Consider the following 14,701-nt stretch of genomic DNA (forward strand, 5'->3'; position numbering starts at 1 on the left):
CTATTATATTCTATTACATACTATATTCTTTTGTATCTTAGATAGGTAAGGCGTGCTTATAAGGAAGTCATGTAAACATGGGATTTTTAATTCCTCGGATCTATTATATTCTATTACATACTATATTCTTTTGTATCTTAGATAGGTAAGGCGTGCTTATAAGGAAGTCATGTAAACATGGGATTTTTAATTCCTCGGATCTATTATATTCTATTACATACTATATTCTTTTGTATCTTAGATAGGTAAGGCGTGCTTATAAGGAAGTCATGTAAACATGGGATTTTTAATTCCTCGGATCTATTATATTCTATTACATACTATATTCTTTTGTATCTTAGATAGGTAAGGCGTGCTTATAAGGAAGTCATGTAAACATGGGATTTTTAATTCCTCGGATCTATTATATTCTATTACATACTATATTCTTTTGTATCTTAGATAGGTAAGGCGTGCTTATAAGGAAGTCATGTAAACATGGGATTTTTAATTCCTCGGATCTATTATATTCTATTACATACTATATTCTTTTGTATCTTAGATAGGTAAGGCGTGCTTATAAGGAAGTCATGTAAACATGGGATTTTTAATTCCTCGGATCTATTATATTCTATTACATACTATATTCTTTTGTATCTTAGATAGGTAAGGCGTGCTTATAAGGAAGTCATGTAAACATGGGATTTTTAATTCCTCGGATCTATTATATTCTATTACATACTATATTCTTTTGTATCTTAGATAGGTAAGGCGTGCTTATAAGGAAGTCATGTAAACATGGGATTTTTAATTCCTCGGATCTATTATATTCTATTACATACTATATTCTTTTGTATCTTAGATAGGTAAGGCGTGCTTATAAGGAAGTCATGTAAACATGGGATTTTTAATTCCTCGGATCTATTATATTCTATTACATACTATATTCTTTTGTATCTTAGATAGGTAAGGCGTGCTTATAAGGAAGTCATGTAAACATGGGATTTTTAATTCCTCGGATCTATTATATTCTATTACATACTATATTCTTTTGTATCTTAGATAGGTAAGGCGTGCTTATAAGGAAGTCATGTAAACATGGGATTTTTAATTCCTCGGATCTATTATATTCTATTACATACTATATTCTTTTGTATCTTAGATAGGTAAGGCGTGCTTATAAGGAAGTCATGTAAACATGGGATTTTTAATTCCTCGGATCTATTATATTCTATTACATACTATATTCTTTTGTATCTTAGATAGGTAAGGCGTGCTTATAAGGAAGTCATGTAAACATGGGATTTTTAATTCCTCGGATCTATTATATTCTATTACATACTATATTCTTTTGTATCTTAGATAGGTAAGGCGTGCTTATAAGGAAGTCATGTAAACATGGGATTTTTAATTCCTCGGATCTATTATATTCTATTACATACTATATTCTTTTGTATCTTAGATAGGTAAGGCGTGCTTATAAGGAAGTCATGTAAACATGGGATTTTTAATTCCTCGGATCTATTATATTCTATTACATACTATATTCTTTTGTATCTTAGATAGGTAAGGCGTGCTTATAAGGAAGTCATGTAAACATGGGATTTTTAATTCCTCGGATCTATTATATTCTATTACATACTATATTCTTTTGTATCTTAGATAGGTAAGGCGTGCTTATAAGGAAGTCATGTAAACATGGGATTTTTAATTCCTCGGATCTATTATATTCTATTACATACTATATTCTTTTGTATCTTAGATAGGTAAGGCGTGCTTATAAGGAAGTCATGTAAACATGGGATTTTTAATTCCTCGGATCTATTATATTCTATTACATACTATATTCTTTTGTATCTTAGATAGGTAAGGCGTGCTTATAAGGAAGTCATGTAAACATGGGATTTTTAATTCCTCGGATCTATTATATTCTATTACATACTATATTCTTTTGTATCTTAGATAGGTAAGGCGTGCTTATAAGGAAGTCATGTAAACATGGGATTTTTAATTCCTCGGATCTATTATATTCTATTACATACTATATTCTTTTGTATCTTAGATAGGTAAGGCGTGCTTATAAGGAAGTCATGTAAACATGGGATTTTTAATTCCTCGGATCTATTATATTCTATTACATACTATATTCTTTAGTACTTATAGAAGAAGGTATTGTATGAAAGGGTACTGTAGGGAATAATATATAACTTCCTTATAAAGGAAACTTTCGTATATATCCCTATTTCCTTTGGTTGGATATAGGGAAATAGGAAAATTTCCCTATTTCCTTATAAGCCAGTTTTACTGCATGTACTAGGTAATTCTTTAACGACGCTAACGTTTTTCAGTCTTTTTTGTACACTTTTGCCGATATGTTTAGTAAAATTTTTGCTTAACACCGGTATATGAATAATTTCTCTGATTTTCATAATATGCTTCATATATAAATAAGTAAAACAATTAACAAAACGAAAAACATTCTTTCTTATGATTATTAAACACAATTTTAACCTCTGCATTGACAATGTAAATAGTACGTTACAAATATAGATAATTTTAAAGAAAAATCTGCATAAAACGCAGCTTCCGACAAATATTTTTGTATCTAAAAGTATCCACGACTAAGAAACATACATTTATTTACCTTGTTATAAATAGTTGTTATCATCTTACTAATAGGTGTTTACATAAATCTCCATTTCAAAGGATCCAGGCAATTACCTCCTGAGAAAACACTGAAATTAGGACGTACATGTTATCCACTCTAAAATAAGGATCATCGCCGACTCTTGCCACTTAAAATCTACACAACCATGGGGATAGTTACCCTCATTACATTTGTTTCTATTTCGATGTTTGCACATGCGCAGGAAGTTCCCATTCCTCCGCGCACCCTGGGGTATGTATACGCCTATGGAACAAGAACAAACCTCACTGCTGTGACGATCGACGCCTTTTTTGACCCGTTGTGTCCTGACAGCAAACAGGCTTTTCCTACGCTGCTACAGGTGGCTAATCACTACGGACCGGATGTTCTTACGCTCCGTCTTCATATGTTCCCATTGCCCTATCACAGGAACTCATTTCTCGTATCAATGGTAATATTTTCTTTTATATTTCTTTTTGTTTCCATCAACTTTTGTAATTTTCAAAGTTTTAAAACCACTATCATCATTTACAAAGGGAGACATTAGAGTAAACGGTATCATAAGTAGTTTCAGAAGGAAGACATTTACAGTTAAACCTCGTTATCTCGAACTCAATGGGATCAAGAAACAACTTCGAGATATCCGAGGATTCGAGATATCCAGGATAAAATACTTTGAGAATAAGGGTTTGAGACTTCAAAGTCACTTCGCAATAACAATGGTATTCGAGATATCGGTGTTCGAGATATCAACGTTCAACTGTATTTCAACATGTAAATAAGAAAGAAAACACCAAAAGAATTACTTTCAAAGCAAAATACTTTTATTACAATTGGCATCCAATTTAACATTCTTATATCGATTCTTAGCTTTCTGATTGAGTGAGATCTGAAATTATAGAGAAAAAAAAAGGTTAATGCTTATTTCACCTGCATGTGACCTTCCAGGCGAATACTAGATTTTTTTTTTTACATTGGACTAAAACTAAAATCAATTGAAAACTTCTTAATTGATAAAATTTATGAAATGAAATTTTATTTCACCTGCACCCAACATTCACTAAGGCGAACATAACATTAAGGTACAGTGTACTCAGTATTGGAGCCTCAGCTTTCCTTTTACCATATTTCAGTTCAATTATACTTAATTCAAAGTGTTAAAAATTACTAGGGAACAGAGGTAATCAACCAGATGTCAACTTCTACCAATGGTGTGTATGACTGGGCAAAGCGTGTGTATGACAACATCTACTCACTCTCAAACGCGGCAACACACACGCGATCAGAGGCGGATGTTACCAAGTAAGTATCTCAATGAACGATTAATACCGGACCAAAGATATTTCTGCTCGCTAAAATGATGTTTTTCTGTGATTTGTATAAAATATTTTAGCCTAAGACAAGGATTAAAAGTAAAAACAAATTATTTATGTATATCCTATGGGGCACATTTTGGTAAAATCTTTGTTAAGTTGCATACTTTTACTTAGAATAGATACATGTACTACACCTTAATATAAGGGTTATCAATTACAGAGCTCTCTTTCGTATTAGAGGACCATTCCATGTTCTTTATGTATGCTGGTCTTATCTTCTCCACTCCAGTAAAAAATATATACTAATTTTGCTCCTTAACTTATCACAGCAGGGGATCTTTTTTTGTTTTCTTTTCCATTCCTTCTATATGTTTCACTACTCCATTTCTTTAGGAGGTAGGGGGGGGGGGAGTCTCTATATAAAGTAGAACTAACACACCTCACACATTAGTTACTGGTTTTTCTCCAACTTTCGTTCCCGAGCTTTTTTTTATTGCATGTCAAATTGACACCCGTGTTTGGGTGTCTATTGAGAATTAAAAAGTTATGGAACGCGATTTAGATTTTAAAAAACAGTAGCTATATATAACTTGTATATTTCTACATGTATCATATGCATGCATATCAGCATAAAGCATACCTTACTAAATCATAGTAAATGGCTACAATGTCATGATTGTTTGATTCTAGCATGCTTGGGGATATAGCCGCCCAGATGGGTCTACAGAAAGCAACGTTTCTTCAGAAGATAGCTGATCCATGGGTAGACATGCACGTCCGTATGGACTGGAAATACGCCTGCACGCGTACGTACCGTGGAAAAAAAATATTCTTTACAACTAATTATCACTGACTATCTTTTGATAAAAACTGTGATATCCAATTTTAGGTGGAGTGTCGGGCACACCCCTGTATGCCATCAATAACGTCGTGAAGCTCATTGACAAAGCTTGGTCCTTGCATGATTGGATGAAAATCATAGATCCGCTCGTCCATAATTCTGTATGTATTATCATTGATCCGCTCCTTTGTATGTATCACTATTGATCCGCTCCTTTCTAATTCTGTATGTAGTATCATCTTTATCCGCTCCTTTGTAACTCTGAACGTTTCATCACTGATAAGTTCCTTTGTATTTCCGTATGCATCTGTATTCAAGATCCGCTCCTTTGTAACTCTACATATGTATCTTCATTGATCCGCTCCTCCATAATTCTGTATGTATTATCTGGCTGTGTTTATACTTATTTTAATTTTGTTTAAAATTAAAAAAACTTTAGGCCATCTTTAAAAAAAACATGTTTGCTCGCCCTCTCCCGACTGAGGATAAAAAAATTGGGTATAGGTAGGAACAACTTTTTGTTATTTTAAAACACCAGCAAATGTAATATTCTTAATTAATAATAATATTAATGATAAAAAAATGTTTCCTGGAAGTCTGGATCAGACCGTTTTTAGTCAGTCGGTGGGGAGAGGTCAAACAAACAATATTTTAAAGATGGCCTTAAATGGAAAATTATTTTCAAGCTCGCCAATAGTTGTTAATCTTTTGAAATCTTCTTAAATGTGTATTCATTTGTCTTGTGTGTGTAAATTGTTTTACTTGAATAATATGATGTATCTTTTGATTATCTTTTCAGTATATTTTCCATGTTCCGGTGTGAAAAAACATCCTCTAAAGTGATTCCACAAAATGAACAAAGGACTCAGACATGTGATGTGGAATTCTTTATTCCATTGATTATGTAATAAAAACAGCATAAATGTTAAAAATGTGTTGTTGCTTTAAAATGTACTGAATAAAATTCACATGGTTTGTTTTCCAAATATTCGACCATTCAGTGGATGAGACATTACCAGAAAGAAAAAAAAATGTTTTATAAGTAACTATTTCCTTAGATTTTTTAAACATTCACATTTGCTTTGAAGCTCATAATGTAAAATAAATGATGAGATTAATTTTTTCTCAGAAAATTATTATATTTTCAACAGTGAAATACAGTAAAACAAAATAATCCATTGAATAACATTGATATTTTCACAGACCTGTTACTCATTTTTATTGTGAAAATAAGATATTGTTATTCTTTCAAGGTGAAAATAAAAAAAAAAGAATTCGCCGCAAATTCTCCACCACGTTCAGAAACTGTACTGAAGAAAACAACGAAAGTAATACATCGTGACACTGATTAAAACTGTCAAAATCTCTTAATATTGTCGTACAACACTAAGCTCTGACGTTCATATGCGCAGCATAAACCACTGCGTACGTAATTATAAGCAGTAGCACTTGAAAATATATTTTATGTAATTGATGCAAGATATCAAAACAAAAAGAGAAAGAAATACCATTCCTATGATAAATCTCAAATATGATATCCAACTTAACGAAGCATAGAATATCTCTAGACAAATATTTAAGAGAGGTTGTTCTGTTCTCTATTAATGATACTGAAGGGTATAATAGTTTTTCCCACTGTCTGTCTGTTTCTGCAGGCCCGTAGCAACGGTTTCAAAAGTGGGGGGGGGGACTTCCCAAAAAGATCTGACAAGCGAAAAAAACCCTAAATTGACCAAAAAATGAGGGGGCCAATTTCCCAAAGTAATGTGACAAGCAATAAAACAAAAACAAAAACAAAAAAAAAAAAAAAAAAAAAAAAACGTAATTAAGTGCCAGTGCTCGACCTTACTGAAAAAGGCTGCTCAAAACAGAATGCGATGGAGGACTGTTGCCGAGGCCCTATGTTCCACCAGGAACCAAAAGGAACCATGATGCTCGACCTTACTGCAATAAAAAAAAGTAGGGTGAGAGGCCATGCAACCAGCATATAAAGGAAAATTTACTATAGCAAAATACTATACTTAGAAAAAGTTGGGGCGTTCTACGGGCCTGCATTCAGTCCCTAAGTCACTCTGTCCCAATAGGTTTTCCGGACTTTAAAACCTGCAGTTTCATATATTGAGGTGAATTATGGTATATGCGAGTCTATCTTGATTAGATTTCAAGAGTACGCAGATGGAAAACTCTCTCTCTCTCTCTCTCTCTCTCTCTCTCTTTCTTCATGAAAATTTTGAACACCACAGAGACGCATCTTTAATTCGCACTGTGTCGGCTGTTAAACACAATCTATAGATAGTGGTGAAAATGCCGCTTATTCATCTGTTATTAGTCCCCTACCGGTGAAACCGGAGGGGACTTTAGGTTTCCTCTGAGTCTGTCCGTCCGTCTGTCTAGCTGTCCGTCTAGAGGTCCCTCTGTCGGTCTGTCCCACTTGGTTTTTCGCACTTTTTTTCTAAACGCTTGCAGATATTGAGCTAGTTTTTGGTATGTGAGTGATTCTTAATGAGTTACAGATCAAATTTGCATTTCGTTCCGCCTCAATGATTTTTGACGGAATTAAGACCTTTTCAATTTTTCAGAGTTTTCCGCAATTTTTTTCTAGATAAACGCTTGCAGATATTGAACTGATTTTTGGTATGTGACTTTACCTTGATGAGTTATAGATCAAGTTTGCATTTCGTACCGCTTCACTGATTTTTGACGGATTTATGGCATTTTCAATTTTTTACGGGAACCAGATTACACTTGTCGGTAGGGGACTAGTATTGCTAATGAATACTCTCAGAATGCTTGTTGCATATGGATACTGCAATGCTCCTCCATTGTATTTGATATACCTTACGTATCTGTGTATTAATGTGTATGATTTTTTTTTCTCCGGATCATTGCAATACACTCTCTCCGGAAAGAGATTGCATAATTGATCAATAAATGGGTAAAACTCTGTGTATTTTTTTTTAAGTCAAAGGATACGTGGAATAGTTGGAAAGATAAATGTAAATGTCAAATTTTTTGCTTTTTTTTTTTTTTTTTTTTTTTTGAAAATCAACAGATAAAAAATAATCAATTAATTAATTAATTATCTATTAATTATTCATTTATTTATTTTCATATTTATTTATTTATTTAATTAATTAATTAAAATAAATCAATATCTTGTTTAATAAAAAGTAATTAATTAATGAAATAATTATCTATAAATTAATTTTTATTATTTTTTTCATTTATTTAATTAATTAATTAATTCAATTAATCAATCAATCAATATCTTGTTTAATTCTCAATTGATCTTACTAGAATTATTCCTCCTATATATGATATCTGCTGAACAGCATGAATAAATGTTATAAAGTATTTTTAATTTCGCAAAAATGCCTGCAATATTCGTTTGTTAAAGATAATATTTCTTTCGTCTATATATATCAAATTTAATTTTATGCATACATTGTATTTGTTCATATATAAAAATAAATATTTAGCAGGTTAGTTTTATGAACTTAAGAAAGATTTATACCAAAATAAAAATTCTCTGTTGTAAGATATATTTTTATTATTACCTAATTTTCATTTTGCTTTGACTTGCTCATTTTTTTCATTTGGGTCACTGCTTATTTACCTGTTATTAGACAAACATTTGCATCCCGAACCCGATCAAAATTCTTCTCAAAAACATGGCTGAAAGCAGAAAAGATGTAAACAACAATAGGTAATCGTTAATACTTGATACTTTGCGAGTGTTCCTAGGGAAAATTTTATTATTCACAAAAGATGAATGAATATAGGAACATTCTCACGGGGGATGCGGCCGTTGCATGGAGGAGTCTGATCTCAAGATTGAGATTTGATTGGACGACGGACAACAAGATTTTCGAACACCTGTTGGAGGTCCATGAATGGTTCTGCGGGGACAAATGTCCCCTTTTGAGGTACTTTTTTTAAATAGACCAGATTAAAGTCATTTATTGCAATAAAGCTACTTTTGAAATGTTATTTATATACTTTCAATGAAACATGCAATGGAGAGAGGAATGGAAACAAAAATGAAAATTTTCCCCTACTTTCTGTTCAATACAAAATTCCGAATCCATCCTTTAGCCATAGGAGTCGGCAGTTTTATCTATAAAACAACGTAAACAACAACCAGTGGGCTTCGCGAGCGTAGCAAAGTGAACCATGATGTAGTAGAGTCCTTCTGAATTTAAATACATGTAAATTCCATTTTTTTTAAAATTTATATTCGCTATATTGTGTACAAAACTTAAATTTCGAGTTAGGGACACACTGAATGTTCATAATTCTACAAATCTAAACTAGCGCTCGCAAAGCTCACTGATCATTGTTTACATTGCTCTATGGATAAAACTGCTGACTCCTGTGTATACATGTATGTGTATAAATGACAATCATTATTTCTGTCTCTGGTGTGTGGTACATATATTGTGTATTGGTCAGTCAGGATCGAAAGCCAGTGGCTAGATTAATAGATACAAAGTTTTTTAGTGACGGGATACAGGATGATATCTGGTTAGTAAATTTCATACCTGGTTTGGATTAGGCAGACCAGGTTTGAAATTTACTAAAATATAGATATTGTTCCATACCCTGTCATACCAAAACTATATAACAGATTTATCCCACATAAGACATAACTATATGTTCAGATATCTCTGGTTTTTAATGTTTTTCTCTGCTACACATTTCACAACTCCCTTAGAGTGCCATTATGACATCACTTCGTGCTTATTTTGTGTGTGTTTAGTGCACGGGCACTGCAAGTTAATGTAAATATTGAGTATGTGCATGTACTTTAACTTCCAGTGGCCGTGGTTTAGTGTAATAGTAATGTAGTTTTAAAGAATTTTATGAAAGGAAAATAATTATAAAGGTTCCATAATATGTGTTTGATACTGATGTCAATAAACTTTTTTAAATGTTACAGACACTAGGCACTCATGGTTATTGACAATTTAAAGCATTAAAGCAGTGTTTGAAACTCACCATAAAATTAACTAGACATGTAGGGCTGACTGCTAGTGAAAGATGTCAGCCCTACCGAAAATACTCTAGCCTGAGAAAATAACTGTCTTTTATAAATTTGCTTTTAGTGATAATATGAATGGGTCAAGACCACCATAACTCCAATTCCAAATCCATAGACTAGCGATTTCTACCCCTTTACCTATCACACTTTGCTATCGATACCATAAGTTCATCTGAGAAAGATTTATCATGTAAATGAATTTTTGATTTAAAGGAAATTTCAACATGTCCAGCCGGGCGTCAATACATGCAAATCTGTTCGCCCATGGCAAAATTTGTGCATCTTGGGTGGTTGGGCACACAGTTATTTCAAACACTGATTAAAGAACTGGAGTTGTTCCAATTGTTAAAAAGAATGATAAACTGTATTGACCATGTATTGAATCATAAGTGACAATATATGAATATTACATTCCCTTCACATGGGACTTCAACAAATTGTAAGCAAGATTTCATTGAAAAATCATCAAATTATAAACATGATATTAAATGAAAGAAGAAGAAAAATATTTTGAGCAGGGCTGATTTTTGTGGGTATGGCAATCAAACAATATATTGATATATACCTTACAGTTGCATGCAGAAACAATACAATTGTGATCTTGATTTTTTTACTGCAGGTCAGATGTCGATGATGAAGGCGATCCAGGTAAGAAACTTTTTTCATCCTTCTAAAATTTTAATGGCGACTGAATAATGTAGTGAAATATAACTTGTCTAATTTGGACACCACTGGTTCCATAGAAATTGGTCAGAATAGACAATATTCTAGATTAAGGTTATACGCAATGTACATTACCTGTTGGTAATTTTTCAAGATATTCTTTATTTAAAATGAAGATACCCTCAGATGTTCTTAGACAAAAAAAATCAGAATATATTACCACAGGCTTTGAAAAGATAACATATAATGAAAATTTGGTCTTTTTCAATGCAAAATATACAAAAATGCACATACATACTTTTTTTGCTGGTATTTCTTCAAGTTTTATCTTTTGAAACGAAGTTCAGCAATAGATGATAAATGCTAAAGTTTTCAACATATGAAATCAACCTTTTTTCTTTAATTTTTGTGGAAAATCCAATTTGCATATTAGTTGTTTATACCTTACCCCTCTTTAAAGAAAGAAAATGCAATACCCCATACATACAACAAAAACATTAAAAGTTGTTGTACATTTATATTTTCATATTCATTGAACAATTCTGAAGCGAGTGTGACTTAATAATCTTTGAATTCCGTCACTCTTTTTTTTTTTTAACAGAGATCTTACCCCGTTTTCTTTGTCTCTCTGATAAGCTAATAAAAAATGCCGAAAATGAAATCCTGTTTTTGCAATTTTGTTCACTTTAAAATTTGATAAAATCTTGTCATCAGTAAGAATTTGTAATGATTGTATGTTTCTCTGACATCTATATTTTTCATCATGTAAATAATCAAATTATCAACAAATTCTGTAGAAAAACTATGCTTCAACATAATATGGCTAAAATTTGCTTAAGATGATAAAATTTTGTAAGGTGAAAGCATCAGACTTAGCATCATGAACAGTCAAACACAGATCCTTTAGCAAGTTCACTTGTTTATTTGTGGATAATGAATTATTTGTTTTCAATTCTCGCGGCCTGGATAAAGTACTCTAAAAAGAGGTAATGTGTGTACAAACCCACTTAATGTTCTGAGACACTAAATTAAATACCAATGTAACCAAATACACAAACTAAAACACTAGAATCAAACTTCGCGAATATGAATATTATTGGAACTCTTTATCATGTTTATTATTAGGAGATAGAAAAAAATAAAGTAAAAACCACGTTACATCTGTCCTTAAATAAAATTCTGCTCATTTGAATTTACTGACAGGGACTTAAAGTTTACATTGTATTGGGCAGGATTTCAGAATAAACAGCATTCGTATTATACAGGTTTTACTGTAGCAACATTATTTACAGTAATAAGATTCCAATCTCCCTTTGCAGAGTTGTCGTTCGTTTCTCTCTCAACACCTCTGCGATGGGCTCACGTTAAGATTTTTGACATAACGTAAAGAACATGACATTCCAAGGATTATTTCAAATTAAACTAATAGTTCTAGATATACGTAGTAAATATCTACATTAAAAGAGAAACTTAACAAACACACTATTTCTCATGCTTTTCACTGATATACGCGAGCCAACGACAGAGGTGAATGTATGAGCTTATGGTAGAGAGTGATAAGGTTCATGTATTTTGCAAAGTTTGAGAAACTGTCATTCTGAATGACAAGAAATATCAGAAAACTCCACACCAAAAATAAAAAAAATAAAAAAAAAAAAAACTCTTCAAAATAATAAAGATACAATTTAAAGTTCATTCAAAATATTTATGTTGAAGTTTCATTCCTTTTTTAGATTTTCCCATGTCAACAGAAGATGGGGAGACAGCCATGTCATTAGATTTAGAAGGTGTGTATTTGTTTAATAGATATAAATTTACATGTATTATAGAATGGTATGACTCATATATATGTTTGAATATCTGTTGAGAAGTTTGGATTCAAACTGAGTTTAATTCCTTTTCATCTATGTAGAAGTTGTGCTTCATCAGTGATTTGGTTTGTTTAATGTCATAGACCAGTGTCGTTGATGGTGTTTAGCCAGCTTATTTGGAGGGTTCATGTGTGGTCTAAATGATAAAAAATATTTAGAATTTCAGTCTAGGCACAAAGTAAAATATAACCTTGTGGTGTGTAATTGCAAAATGGATAAGGTTGTCAAAAAAGGAAAAGTAAACCATTCTTTTCAAGCTGTAAAATAACAATGGATGCAGAGGTAACTGTATTATGTAGACATGTGGCAAAGTTTTTGATATATTCCTATTGATGAAGTGTAAATGTCTGACACAAAATTTTATAAATTTAATAGTGAAATATTGATAACATGCACATATATTCCTCAAGACATGTTTCTATTTAGTGGAAGATGGAGCTGAGTCAATTGATGATGACAGCAGTGGAGAAAGTGAATCTGAAACAGATAGTGGAGAAGAGGTTAGTGGAACTAGAACAGTAACTCTGATACAGAAAGTGGAGAGGTGAGTGTAACAAGAACAATAACTCTGATACAGAAAGTGGAGAGGTGAGTGTAACAAGAACAGTAACTCTGGTACAGAAAGTGGAGAGGTGAGTGTAACAAGAACAGTAAATCTGATACAGAAAGTGGAGAGGTGAGTGTAACAAGAACAGTAACTCTGATACAGAAAGTGGAGAGGTGAGTGTGACAAGAACAGTAACTCTGGTACAGAAAGTGGAGAGATGAGTGTAACAAGAACAGTTACTCTGATACAGAAAGTGGAGAGGTGAGAGTACAAGAACAGTAACTCTAATACAGAAAGTGGAGAGGTGAGTGTAACAAGAACAGTAACTCTGATACAGAAAGTGAGTGTAACAAGAACAGTAACTCTGATACAGAATATGGAGAGGTGAGTGTAACAAGAACAGTAACTATGATACAGAAAGTGGAGAGGTGAGTATAAAAACAGTAACTCATACAGAAAGTGGAGAGATGGGTGTAACAAGAACAGTAACTCTGATACAGAAAGTGAAGAGGTGAGTATAAAAACAGTAACTCTGATACAGAAAGTGAAGAGATGGGTGTAACAAGAACAGTAACTCTGATACAGAAAGTGAGTGTAACAAGAACAGTAACAAGAACAGTAACTCTGATACAGAAAGTGAGTGTAACAAGAACAGTAACTCTGATACAGAAAGTGGAGAGGTGAGTGTAACAAGAACAGTAACTCTAATACAGAAAGTGGAGAGGTGAGTGTAACAAGAACAGTAACTCTGATACAGAAAGTGGAGAGATGAGTGTAACAAGAACAGTAACTCTGATACAGAAAAGTGGAGAGGTGAGTGTAACAAGAACAGTAACTCTGATACAGAAAGTGGAGAGATGAGTGTAACAAGAACAGTAACTCTGATACAGAAAAGTGGAGAGGTGAGTGTAACAAGAACAGTAACTCTGATACAGAAAAGTGGAGAGGTGAGTGTAACAAGAACAGTAACTCTGATACAGAAAGTGGAGAGGTGAGTGTAACAAGAACAGTAACTCTGATACAGAAAGTGGAGAGGTGAGTGTAACAAGAACAGTAACTCTGATACAGAAAGTGGAGAGGTGAGTGTAACAAGAACAGTAACTCTGATGCAGAAAGTGGAGAGGTGGGTTTAACTAGAACAGTAACTCTGATACAGGAAGTGGAGAGATGAGTGTAACAAGAACAGTAACTCTGATACAGAAAGTGAGTGTAACAAGAACAGTAACACATACAGAAAGTGGAGAGGTGAGTGTAACAAGAACAGTAATGCTGATACAGAAAGTGGAGAGGTTAGTGTGACAAGAACAGTAACTCTGATACAGAAAGTGGAGAGATGGGTGTAACAAGAACAGTAACTCTGATACAGAAAGATGAAAGGTGATTGACTTATATGACAAGATCAGTAATTGTGATACAGAAAGTGGAGAGGGGACTGGGGAGTTAACCAAAAGAGTATTTCTAATCAAAGGTAGTTGCAGATTATAAAAATGTTTTTATATTTTATGCTGATTTTATTTTACTTCAGGATGTTCACATTAAGGAGGAAGAAGAAATCATCAGTGAGATCCCATGTAAAATAGTGTCCGCTGAACCAAGTATAGAGACCATACTCCCCAAGTCAGTGGAAGATTACCCTGTGTCAAAGGGAGATAAATTTGTACCATTACCAGAAACCATTAATTCTGCTTCAGAGGGAGGTAAATATGTATCTTCTTTAGAAAACAACTCAATATCTACAAACAAGACAATTAAACAACGAAACATTCAGACCAGTTGTCTGAATGTTTACAGACGAA

The 14,701-nt window shown here is 32.9% G+C and overlaps 1 protein-coding gene and 1 long non-coding RNA gene across 2 annotated transcripts; both read left to right on the forward strand.

Moving 5' to 3' along the window:
- Positions 1-2,685: 2,685 nt before the first annotated feature.
- LOC133176107 (uncharacterized) lies at positions 2,686-5,715 on the forward strand. The gene is made up of 5 exons (XM_061311274.1): positions 2,686-3,077; positions 3,798-3,928; positions 4,633-4,748; positions 4,832-4,944; positions 5,583-5,715. Exons 1-5 carry the CDS (start codon positions 2,793-2,795, stop codon positions 5,604-5,606), a joined length of 669 nt encoding a protein of 222 aa, XP_061167258.1. The 5' UTR covers positions 2,686-2,792; the 3' UTR covers positions 5,607-5,715.
- A 4,726-nt stretch (positions 5,716-10,441) lies between these two features.
- Positions 10,442-14,508, forward strand: LOC133176102 (uncharacterized). Its single transcript, XR_009719385.1, has 4 exons — positions 10,442-10,472; positions 12,221-12,274; positions 12,785-12,858; positions 14,431-14,508. It is a non-coding gene; the product is annotated as an uncharacterized LOC133176102 (long non-coding RNA).
- The last annotated feature ends 193 nt before the right edge of the window (positions 14,509-14,701 follow it).

The sequence above is a fragment of the Saccostrea echinata genome, unplaced genomic scaffold, assembly GCF_033153115.1.
Source record: "Saccostrea echinata isolate AGI-Se365-2 ecotype Australia unplaced genomic scaffold, CSIRO_AGI_Sech_v1 ptg000066l, whole genome shotgun sequence".
NCBI lineage: Eukaryota > Metazoa > Mollusca > Bivalvia > Ostreida > Ostreidae > Saccostrea > Saccostrea echinata.

Excerpts from the sequence above, each read along its gene's own strand:
- LOC133176107 (XM_061311274.1), top strand. The coding sequence starts at position 2,793 with ATGGGGATAGTTACCCTCATTACATTTGTTTCTATTTCGATGTTTGCA. Across the intron at positions 3,929-4,632 it reads TCAGAGGCGGATGTTACCAA|CATGCTTGGGGATATAGCCG; the intron begins GTAAGTATCTCA and ends GTTTGATTCTAG. Across the intron at positions 4,749-4,831 it reads CTGGAAATACGCCTGCACGC|GTGGAGTGTCGGGCACACCC; the intron begins GTACGTACCGTG and ends ATCCAATTTTAG.